The sequence below is a fragment of the Elephantulus edwardii genome, unplaced genomic scaffold (assembly GCF_000299155.1).
Source record: "Elephantulus edwardii isolate Elephantulus edwardi_28Jun2011 unplaced genomic scaffold, EleEdw1.0 scaffold00148, whole genome shotgun sequence".
NCBI classification, from domain to species: domain Eukaryota; kingdom Metazoa; phylum Chordata; class Mammalia; order Macroscelidea; family Macroscelididae; genus Elephantulus; species Elephantulus edwardii.
In genome coordinates this window covers 5091424-5103066 of record NW_006399898.1, presented here as the reverse complement: position 1 = coordinate 5103066, position 11643 = coordinate 5091424, and the positions used below count along the sequence as shown (strand labels likewise).

Here is an 11643-nt window from a genome sequence, read left to right as displayed (position 1 = left end):
GACCGGAGGAGGACACCGTGACCGGAGGAGGACACCGCGACTGGAAGAGGACACCGCGACTGGAGAAGCAGAGGGCCAGCAACAAGGGGAAAGACCCTCACCAGGAGAAGTTGACGCAACAGCGGCCTGAATACAGAGCGGATGGCACAGGCCGGCAGTGACTCTGCCCATCGGGTCCCTGCGACCTGTCAGCACCAAACATCAACAACACGGGCCAGGACCCACTAAATGGAAACACCCTCACTGTTTGGTCCCCGATGACCGCATGACAGAATACTCTGTAATGAGCACAAAGAACGAGGTGGATTTGACACACACTGACTACATGACACCACTGAGGGCCCCAATGCACTGAGCACAAGAACAACATCAACCAAGAAGTCGGATCCCACCTTCTGAGCTGAAAGATGACGGAGCTGGTCACATCAGGCCCTAAAGGTGCAGCGAGATCGAGGGGCCTCCTCATGCCAGGAAACACTCAATGATGCTCATCGAAAGACACCAAAAACCCTCATTCTGAGAAAATCCTTAAACCTCGAACCTAAACCATTCCCTGAAGTTCTCTCTGAACCAAACGACAGTTTCCTAAATGGAAAAGACCGTGTGTGTCAGGCGCTATCCTCCTCAAGAGTCGCTCAGGTGAGGAGACACGTGGGGGACAGTGACCTCGTGTCAGTAATGGCAACGGCACGCGGAAATGAGAAAGGCGGGCTGACACGACCCAAGTTACCAACGCCAATCAGCGGCACACGCAGAGAAAGATGAAGGGGGTTAAGTTTTGGTAGGCCTATTGTACCAAAAATATTAAACAGCAAATAACAACAGCATAAAAAATAAAGCACAAAGAGGAAAAATTATCTCAACCCTATCAGAGCGTCAAGGATTTTCCTTCATAGGGTCGCTATGCGACTCGACGGCACTTAACAACATCAACAGAGAGAGAAAGAGAGAGAGAGATCAGCTGGCCCAGCAAAGAGAAAACGATGTGACCAAGACAAAGGTGAGTGACTTTCAGTTCGCGGCCCTCAGGCCAGTCTTTTATTGTTTCTGTTCAGACATTCCTCTAGGTCGTATAGCCCTGATGTACAAGTTGCCGTCCCGCGGTCACTTGCGGTTGCTGTGAGGCTGAACACTGTGACACAGATGTGTCAGATGCGTTAATAGTTGGCTACCCAAAGCAGACTGAGAGTGGGGTGGAGCTCCCCAATTGAACAAGCGTGGAAGGAGGAGTGGCATCCACTTCCATAACAGCTTGCCTCCGGAAACCCTATGAACCTGGAGAGAGGATGAAAGGCACCCAAGCATCAAGGACTCTCCTTCATAGGGTTGCCAGGAGTCACCTGCGACTCGATGGCTCTTAAGAACAACAACTATCAGAAACTGTGGGTGCAGTTAACACCTGCCTATAGCTCTGAGTTTGATCATACAGGAAAAATTCTTGGTTTTTAAGTTTAACTTCAAGGAAAAGTATAAAACAAGGGTTTGAAATTCTCAGAGGGGAAAAGTCGCATGTTTTTGCGGATGGTCAGTGAAACAAGTCCTCTGGGTGGGCTTGCCACACCATGACAGGTCTTCCTCTGCCACCACCAACTCACATGAACTACGCAGAGGAGGTGATAAGGCACCCCATCAAAGAAAGGCAGGTGATACCGTAATCTAGAGACGTGTTAGCGGCAGGATCTAAGTGACGGGCGCGTGGGCATCTGCTGTAGGACTCTTCCGATGTCCGTCTGGAATTTTCCATACATGATGTTGAGGGAGGGAGGGGAAGTGTGTTCATCGCAGGATGAGACACAACGTGAAGAAAGGAAAGGCTTGTAGGAGAGCAGTGGAGAAGCGCCCTCAGCAACAGGACTCGTCAGCGGTGCCCCAGGGGAGCGGTGCCCCAGGGGCCCCTCCTTCAGGGTAGTGGGCTCTCTGACAACACACTGGGAGGAAGGGATTCAGGTCACTGCACGTATGACAGCCGTCTCAGGGAGGGGCCGACAGAGTGCGTGACAGCTGTGCTCGCGGGGTGCCGGGTGGGCACCGACTCACGCCCAGCCAACAGCACGCAGGGCACAAGGGAAAGGAGTGCGTGTCTACGTGGGTGACCGATCGAACCATGTGCTGCAGAGCCAAGTCTCAGGAAGAGGCTCGCCTTCCCGAGGACCCATTCGCACAGACCCGTCTGACGGCGAAAGCGGCCCCCTTACTTTGAAGGTGCTCTCCGACTCCATGGACAGGAGGTCCCCGTCGAAGGGAATGAGGTCGAGGCTGTACTCTTCCCTGTGGATAAAGGAGCCCAGGACCCCCAGGTCCTTCAGCCGCTGCTCACACAGGAGGCTGCGGCGTGGCACAAACAGAATGTGGAAGTCTCTCACGGGCCCACGTCTGTCCTCGCTGGAAAAGGAAGGCACAATTGTTACCTTACAGGCTCCTCTGAGCTACAGACAACTGTTCTCATTTGACCAACAGGCTTCCCCGCTTCCTGACCCATTAAACTGCCACTGTCCAAGGGGATCCTGACCCATAACGGCCCTCCGTCGCGTTTCTGAGGCTATAAATCTTTATGGGGGGAAATGCCTCGTCTCGCTGCTGTGCGGCAACTGGTGGGTTTGAACTGCTAACCATTCACTTAGCAGTCCAACATCTAACGCGCTATGCCACCAGGGCTTCTTCCTCCGACAGCTCTTTAGATGGACAAATGAATGCTGATGGTCAGACCTGAGCAGTCCCGGGTGCCCTCCTGTTTGTTTCCGGCCGGAAAGCAGCACTGGGTCACAGCCTGCACTGGGTGACACACCAGTGGGCCTTCTCTCCAGTTACCCGTAAACCCTTAACGCTCACAGCTCACTGAGCCAGGTGCCTGGGTCCTGGTGCAAACAGGTGGCTCTCCAGCCAAATCAGTGCAGCTGTGTGATGATTTCAGTTCAAATGAAAGCTCAGCGGTGCTCTCTACCCGCCTTGACAGTGAACTTCCCCAAACAGCCCAAAGCTTTCACGGCAACGGGACAAACAGCTCGAGGTGCCACAGAGCGCAGATGCGGCTGCACTTCCTGTACCAACGCACGTGATGAGAAATTTTCATCACCTCTTCTTTACTTTAATTATGGAATTCAAGCACACTGAGTTTAAGGCGGGGCACTCTGCTGGCACAGTGCACAGGGAGCTGGGCCGCTGATCCAAAAGCCATGCTCGTCTGAGGGTTCAAATCCCGTGTCCTCAAGGTAGAAATATGACAGGGCCATGTTCTCCTGTGCCATTTACAGCCTCAAAAAACCTTCGGGAGGGCCAGCCACAGGCTGGTTCTGACTCGATAGCAACGAGAGAGAGAACGTGATGTGCAAACATCGTGAAAAATAACCTTTAGGCCACCATTCATGTCACAAAACAAAATCCACTGACTTAATGACTGACTGAAAACCAATGTACTCTGTAAACTTTGACTCAAAAGCACAATAAAAGGTTAAAAATAATAATCACAGGAGCTCTGAAGGCAACAAAGGTGACTCTGCAGAAAACTAGACCAACCAGAAAAAACAAAATATCCACTCACGTGGCTGGAAACAGCAGGCTGGAAGTTCAAACCCGCCAGCTGCTGGACGAGTTAACACTGAGGCTGACAAGTGCCGTGAAGATTACAGTCTTGCAAACACTATGGGGCAGTTCCACTCTGCCTACAGGGTCACCAGAGGCCTGAGTGGTGCTCAGTTACAAACCAAAACATTGGTGGTTCAAACCCAGCCAGGGGCCCCTCCGAAGGAGGCCTTGAGAACCCTGAGTGCAGTTCTATCCTATAACACATGAGGGCGCCGTGAGCCAGTGTCAAGGTCATCACAGGGGTTTCTGATGGGAACCTTTGAGCAGCTCTGAACATAACGGTGTTCATGACATGTTACATGTCTGTCCTCCTCCAACTTCAAGAGCGACTTCTCAGGTCTCCCACCTTTCCTGCCCGATTCCATTCCTGTGCTACTGTTAGAAGCCTTGGTGGCAGTGCAGTGGTTCAAGTTCTCAGCTGCAAACCAAAGGGTCAGTAGTTCGAACCCACCAGGGGGACAGGGATGAGATGGTCTATGTCTGCAAAGGCTTACAGCCTTGGGAAACGAAGGGGCAGTGTTACTCTACGTCCCCATCGAGGGCACCGTGCGGTGGAGAGGGTGTACAGCGGAAGGACCGAACTTTGCGAGACCACACCTGCGTGTGGAGATACCTGAGCACGTTTTCTGCAATGATGTCCATCAATTCTAGCCGGGGTCTGACAAAAAAAATAATGTTCTTGACGTCCGCTGCTGGCAAACGACTTCCTTTAAGTGTGAACATTTTTTCCACTTCATGTTCCTAGGGAAACACAAACACGACAGGTGAGCAAATACCTGGAGGCGACCCTGAACTTCCAGGAAGGCTGAGGCATTTCCCACAGCCAAACGTGTGAAGGACTAAGATCAGGATAAAGACTATTGCATCTGAACTCTCAGCGCTTTTCAGCTGGGCCAGCAAAGACACATCTGGAAATCACTGTGTAACTCAACACTAGTAATCCCTTCAGCCCAAGCTCAGAGCGGATTCCCGGACACGCAGAGCCCGGAGACACTGTGGTTCCAGATCACCTTGAAAAAGCAAACAAGGCAACAAAAGGAGCCACCTGCCCTCTTCCTCCCGGGCCGCCTGGTGTGTGGAAAAGCTGCGTGTCCACTCCAGGGCAATCTAATAAGTGTGCGTGATGCAAAAGTCTGAAATACTGGCACAAAGGCCAAAACGCATCACAGAGACACATAGCGATCACAGGGTACTAGAGAAATGGGACAAAGAGACGTGTCCACGCTGGGTCACCAGCAGGTTCCTCTCACGGAAAAAGCTGGATCTGCAACGGAGGACGAGCCACCCTGGTGCACACAGATGCTAACAACACATTAGTGTGGATGCTGACAAAGAACCAAACAGCAGCGTTCTCCGCAAGCCAGTCACCTGGTGATGGTAGCCATGTGCAGCCGAGTCGACAACAACGCACTGCGACCTTATGAACACAGACCTGAACCCTGTCCTCGCCATCCCATCCCTGATGCACTCGAGTCCATGGTTACAGTCCCGGTGTCAAGCCATCTGTTGAGGGTCTTCCTCTCTCACTGACTCGCCCCCTTTCCAAGCATGCTGTCTTTTTCCAAGGTCTGGCCCTTCCTGACAACGTGCCCAAAGTACGTGAGATGAAATGTCATCATTCTTGCCTTTAAGTAGCATGCTGGCTGCACTTTCTCCAGCCACTTTTTTTTTCTTTTTCTTTTGTCAGGGTATGGGCTATTTGGTACTCTTCTCCAATAAAACCCAAAAGACATCGATTCTTCTGTCATTCTTAGTCACTGCCCAAGCTTCAGATGCATAAGAAGGAATAGAAAAATTCAGGGCTTGAATTAGGCCACGGTGCTGTCTAAAATGACAGTGCTGCTTCTCGGCACTTGGAGAGGTCCTCGAAAGGTCTCCCCAATGCAACATTATTCGAAGGAAGTATAAAACTCTAACATCGGTCCGGTCCAGCGGCTCCGGGCGCCGGGATGACCTGGAGCCGCAAGACAACTTATTTTTTTTTTTTTTTTAATTTTATTATTTTTGTGTGAGTGTACCGTCAAATCAGATCTGACTGGTACAGGAGGAGATTGTCCCTCCTTCCCTGGCAGAGGACAACTACTTCTTGATCTGAGTAAAGGTTTCACATGAGCATAAAAAACACACACACACACACACACACACACACAAAAAAAACTCTAACATCGCTGCTAAAGGATGAAATTACATATTCCCAAATCAAACTCAAGGATTCCCTTTACCTTCAGGAGTGAGTACTGGGCAATTAGTCCAAAGGGTCCTGTTAGGTACTCGTCCCAAACAATTGCCTGTAAGAGCAGAAAACATTTCCTCATTACGGCTGACATGAGGAATTTCAACAGCATCAAGAGTGACATACAACACAAACTCCAATTCAAACTCAGTTTAACCAAAACGCTGTTGGTTCTATGACATTAATATCCGAAACTCAGAACTCAAACTTGTTGCTATCAAGTTGGAACTGATTCATAGCTGACCCTCAAACAGATTTCCAAATTTGTAAAAGGCGTACGAGACTGTCCCTCTCTTACCAGGAACTACTGGTGGATCTGCAGCACCGTGTGGGGCAGACTTTGGGTTACCAGTGAGCTCTCTAAGGACTAAAGAAAAATAATCTAAAACAACTATGAGATATCATTTCACCCCAGTCAAAATAGCAAAATTTAACAGAACAGCAAGCAACAAATGCTGGCGAGGTTGTGGAGAAACTGGAACCCTGATTCACTGTTGGTGGGAGTGTAAAATGGTGCAACCCCTGTGGAAAGCAGTATGGCGCTTTCTCAAAAAGTTGCAAATAGAGATACCATTTGACCCAGCAATTCCACTACTGGGAATATACCCTGAAGAGACCATAGCTGACATCCAAGCAGATATATGCACACCCATGTTTATTGCAGCTTTGTTCACAATAGCAAGGAGTTGGAAACAACCTAAGTGCCCATCAACAAACGAATGGCTAGAGAAGCTGTGGTATATTCGCACAATGGAATACTATGCTGCATTAAAAAACAAGGAACTCATGCAATATTATTCAAAATGATTGACTCTGGAGAACATTATGCTGAGTGAAATATCCCAGTCACAAAAGGACAAATATTACATGATGCCACTGTTGTAGAATGGGACTGTCCTTGGGGTTGGGGAGAGACTGAGTAAGATGGGTTCAATAATGTATACTGCACTGAAACAGAGGAGGGAGAGAACCGTTTAAAAGAGAGATGTAACTGGGTATTTCTGTCATCACAGGAGACTAGAGCGAGGGCTGCATGGTGGAGGGGACCTGGGGGAGGGTTTGTAAAACAATGAAAGAATCTTTTCTTTTACTTTTCCATAATTTTTGGACACATGTACTTATAACTTGTTAGTCAAATTTGTGTCTTCTAGGTTGCAACACCCCCATGATACATCTTCAAGGATATGAACATGTACGGCCAAGCACAATCAATAAGCGTGCATCTAAATTCCAAAATCAATCTCCATAATAGTCTATGTGTTTCCTACTGCCAAAGGGGCCCTTTAGAGTAGTGAGAGAAGATCTTCACCCTGAAACCCACAGCGTCCCTTTTCAGCAGGAAGTAGCTAAGGGAATACGCCGTCCCCTTTTCCTTATGACTCAGGGTGAAGTCTCTCTCAGGGAGGAGTGATAGGGAATGGCAAAGGATACACTGACAAAGAAGATTAATCAGAACTGGCTTTGACAAGCACTGTGGCATTTGGACAAGAACAAACTGGGAGGAGGGTAGAGAGAATAGTGCAACAATGAATGAGTGGAAGCCCAAAATCTCTGTAAATGTTTATGAAAATTAATAAAATATAATTATAGAAAAAAAAATAAAGAAAAATAATCTCAGGGCAAGTGATGAGCATTGGGACAGTTATGATAGCTAATTGCTATCCTGGAAAAAAACAAGATACTATGAAACCACAGAAAACATCATGGAATTAAATATGAGACAGAACTGTATCAAATTTCCACTTGGTTCAAGCACCTACTTAAGATACATATATAAGTCTTGTGAAACAAAAATGTATTTAATGTCACTAAATTGTGTAGAAATTCAACCAGCAACTGTTTGGATAAATACGGACTTCCATCATAATAAAAAAGAAGTAACAGAGATCCTATGCACACTCTGCCCTGTTTCCTCCAACGGTAACATTTTTAAAAACAAACACAGTATCACAACAAAGGCTCTGACAGGGATACAATCCCATGACCCTCTTATAATCTCTGCCCTTCCTGAGCTCCACCAACTGCTTCCCTGGAGAAAGACAGGTAACTCTCCTTCCCTGGAATTTCAGCCCCTGAAAACCTCCTGGACGATAAACTATGAGTCAGTTCTGACTTGACCACACAGCAGCGGCACCACCAATTCCACCTTCTTAAGTTTCTGTTCTCTCCAAGCTCTCTGTAGATCTGAAGAGCCAGAACACTGTTGTCAGAATCCTACAGAGTCCTTGATCTAAAGGTTCTGACACTCTTCAGAGCTGAGTGTTAACAAAAATCTAGCAATTTCTATTTTGGAAAGCTCAGCTAAACCCCTAAAGCACGATTTACCTTAGAATCTGAGGAGTAGATATGCAATGGTGGCGCTTCCGAAACTTCAGGTGATCAGTAATGACACCTTTGCTTGTTATGAGTGACCATTATGTCTACCTCACCGGGTTATAGCAAGCGAACACTGCATGTATTGTGAGGGAATGCAGTGATCTCTGAACTGCAGTGGATGGACAGTCCCATTTCCCTCCCTGGGGCAGGCAAGCCCAACGGTTGTGCCCCAACCAGCTCTGTTCCTCAGTCCCTGGAGCGCTCGGGTCAGTAAATCAACCCACTGAAGGGCTGGGCCCTCAGGAGGCTGGACAACGACGGCTCCGGGCCCCAGGCGGGCCCCAGGCGCAGTGGACGCGCGCCCACAGCTCAGAAAGACCGGAGGAGGAGGCTCTGCTGTGCCGTGCTCACCTTGCTCCTGGAGCCCCCCCTGCTCCCCGCCTCACCTTCCTCCCCGCGCCCACCTTGACCCCCGCGCCACCTTCCTCCCAGGGTCCACCTTCCTTCCAGCGCCCACCTTGCTCCCCGCGCCCACCCGGGACCCCGCGTCCACCTTGCTCCCCGCGCCCACCTTCCTCCCCGTGCCCACCTTGCTCCCAGTGACCACCCAGCCCTCCCCGCGCCCACCTTCCTCCCCGCGCCCACCTTGACCCCACGACCACCTTCCTCCCCGCGCCCACCTTGACCCCACGACCACCGTGCTCCCCGCGCCCACCTTGCTCCCCGTGACCACCCGGTCCTCCCCGCCTCACCTCCCTCCCCGCGTCCACCTCTCTGCCCGCGCCCACCCGGGACGCCGCGCCCACCTTGCTCCCCGCGCCCACCCGGGACCCCGCGTCCACCTCGCTCCCCGCGCCCACCTTGACCCCGCGCCCACCTTGCTCCCAGTGACCACCCGGCCCTCCCCGCCTCACCTCCCTCCCCGCGTCCACCTCTCTGCCCGCGCCCACCCGGGACGCCGCGCCCACCTTGCTCCCCGCGCCCTCGCGGGACCCCGCGTCCACCTCGCTCCCCGCGCCCACCTTCCTCCCCGCGCCCACCCGGGACCCCGCGCCCACCTTGCTCCCCGCGCACTTGTCCAGGAACTCGCGTAGCTCCCGGCGCACGGCCTCGCGCAGCACGTTCAGGTTCACTCGGCCGTAGGACAGGTGGGCCGCCATCTTGGCCCCGCCCCTCGCCCACCCCGGGCGCGCGCCGTGACGTCAGGCGCAGGGAGCGGTCACGTGAGGCGCGCGGCCCGGTCACATGACGGGACGCGCGCGTGGCCGACGTCACGGTCCCTGAGCGGCCCTGCACTGGCTCCCTGCGCCCGTGTGCTCCTCCCGCGCCCGTGTGCTCCCCCTGCGCCCGTGTCCGCCTCCTCGCTCGCCCCCCGGGCTTTCCGCGCGGCTGAAGGCGCCGTGGCGCGGCGGCAGCGTGTGGACGGTGGTATTTGCTGTTTGTTGCACATTCACTGCCGTCGCCGCAGCTTTGGGCGCCTGGGACTCTTCCTCCTGGGAGCAGCCGCTGGGGTCCCCGCCACCTCTTGTTCTCAGGACCCGCCCGGAGCGACGGGCACACCTGTTGGTGTAGTGCGCTTCGTACAGGTGGAAACCTTGCGGGCCGGGGTGTCAGTCTGTCGGCGCCGTTTTCCCAACCGCTTGTGCTCACTTCACGTCTTTGGGTCAGGTTTTGGCGATTCTCACATTATTTGAAACCTTTTCATGATGCGATTACACACTTAATCGACTACAGCGTAAATTGTAACTTTTCCGCGCACAAAGGATACCGAAAGCATGTGGTTTCTGTGCTAGTTGTTAGGGAGGTGATCTGACATGGAACCCACACTGTCCAAACTGCCCGTCATCATATGCATGTCTTACAGCCAGGACTCCTCCTCCTCGTCTGCAGCCATTGTACCTTAACCACATCCTGTGATTTGTTGTTAAAGGCCGGCCCGTCTAGGGACCTTTGGTGGACTCACGGGGAGCTGTGTGTGCTGCTAACCCGAAGGACACCCTTCCCTGTAAACTCATATTCACCAGTAGTTCATGGGAGAAACACTGGCAATCTCTTTCGTGCCTTTTAATCTTGGAGACCCAATGGCGGGTTAGCTACGAGTCCGTTCTCACTCCATGGCAGTTTTTTTGAGTCTGTCTCAGAGCCGCTGTACAACTCCTGCCCATGCATTTAGCTCCAGTTACATGGTGGCAGTGTGCTGTGGGTTCAGTGAAAAGAGACAGATGATCACAGCAGCGCGACAACGGCCTCGAGCTCAGCGGCCTTTTTGTGGACTGGTCAGTGCTCTGTTCCGTCCTATGGGGGTCCCTAGGAGGCACTGTTATCAACAAGGAGCCCGGGTGGTGTGTGTGGTGGTGAAAGAATTCAAACTGGTAACCCAAAATGAAAATCCACCAGCCACACTGGGTAAAAGACAAGGCCGACTGACATCCTGGGACCGTGTGGGCATTCTGCTCTGTTCCCCCCCGGATCCTGGGTCAGCACCCACCCATGCAGTAGGGAAGAGTGGGAAAGGGAGTGCCCACTCAGTGCTCCCAGCTCCGGCTGCTCTTCAGCCTCTACAGACTCTTTCTTGCTTTTCATTTGAGATAGACGTCGTGCTTTTTAGCTCCACAACATATTTAATATCAGATGTGATTTTTTTTAAATTTATTTTTGTGTGCGTGTACCGTCAAATCAGATCTGACTGGTACAGGAGGAGACTGTCCCTCCTTCCCCGGCAGAGCATCTGGTGGATTCGAACCGTGCACCTCTGGGATTGTAGTTGCAGTTCCTTGCCACTAGGCCACCAGAGCTCCCCAGATGTGATTTTTTTTAAGCTCTTGAACAGCCAAAACTACTGAAATCTCAACCGCGAATGGAATCCTAACCATGATCAGGATGATAAAGTTATCCTCTTCCCAGAGCTCCAGGATGCTGGCAGAAGAGCAGCTAACCGCGATGCTTTCACAGATCACTGGGGGCACTGCTGCACCGCTGCACGTGCCTTACAAACACTGGACCCTTGTTTAGTCTTAGTTTCTCAATCCCCCAATGTCAACATCAAACAGCAAGACTACTGCTGCACGGTAGAAGCTAGAGTGGTGTCCACTTCCCAAACCACATGCCTCCGGAAACTCTACGAACTTTGATAAATGACCATGGTTGTAGAGGGGCTTCAGGCCTTTTGTTCACAGGGTCGCTGGGAGTCGTGCCCGACTAGAGGGCAATCGACAACATAAGGAACCCTGTGGTGCAGTGAATTAAGTACTCTGCTGCTAAATGCAAGGTCAGTGGTTCAAATCCACCAGCTACAGTGAAAAAAAAAAGATGACGCCTTCTGCATACATAAAGATTTTACAACTCTGGAAACTCTGTGGTGCGGTTCCACTCTGATTTACCACGTTGCTTTGAGTCAAACCTGACTTGCCAGCAGCAGGTGGGACACTAGGTATTATTAGGTAAAAATAATTTGCTCCTAATCCACAACATAAACAGTCTTCCCAGTATCCTGGAAAACCTAAAACCAGGAG

The 11643-nt window shown here is 51.4% G+C and overlaps 2 protein-coding genes across 2 annotated transcripts in view; both read right to left on the bottom strand.

Moving 5' to 3' along the window:
• VPS33A (vacuolar protein sorting 33 homolog A (S. cerevisiae)) overlaps positions 1-9291 on the bottom strand; it is a 35632-nt gene extending 26341 nt beyond the window's left edge. The window contains exons 1-4 of the mRNA XM_006894705.1: positions 9190-9291; positions 5805-5870; positions 4196-4323; positions 2196-2382 (exon numbers count right to left, since the gene is read on the bottom strand). Of these exons, the coding sequence (XP_006894767.1) occupies positions 2196-2382; positions 4196-4323; positions 5805-5870; positions 9190-9291 (483 nt within the window). The remainder of the gene's footprint in view (positions 1-2195; positions 2383-4195; positions 4324-5804; positions 5871-9189) is intronic.
• On the bottom strand, positions 8539-9181 carry LOC102857314 (glycine-rich cell wall structural protein 1.8-like; the record flags this gene model as incomplete). Its single annotated transcript, XM_006894680.1, has 2 exons — positions 8539-9008; positions 9100-9181. Coding segments are annotated over 2 exons (552 nt in total), but the record flags the coding sequence as incomplete, so codon positions are not given.
• Positions 9292-11643: the final 2352 nt, after the last annotated feature.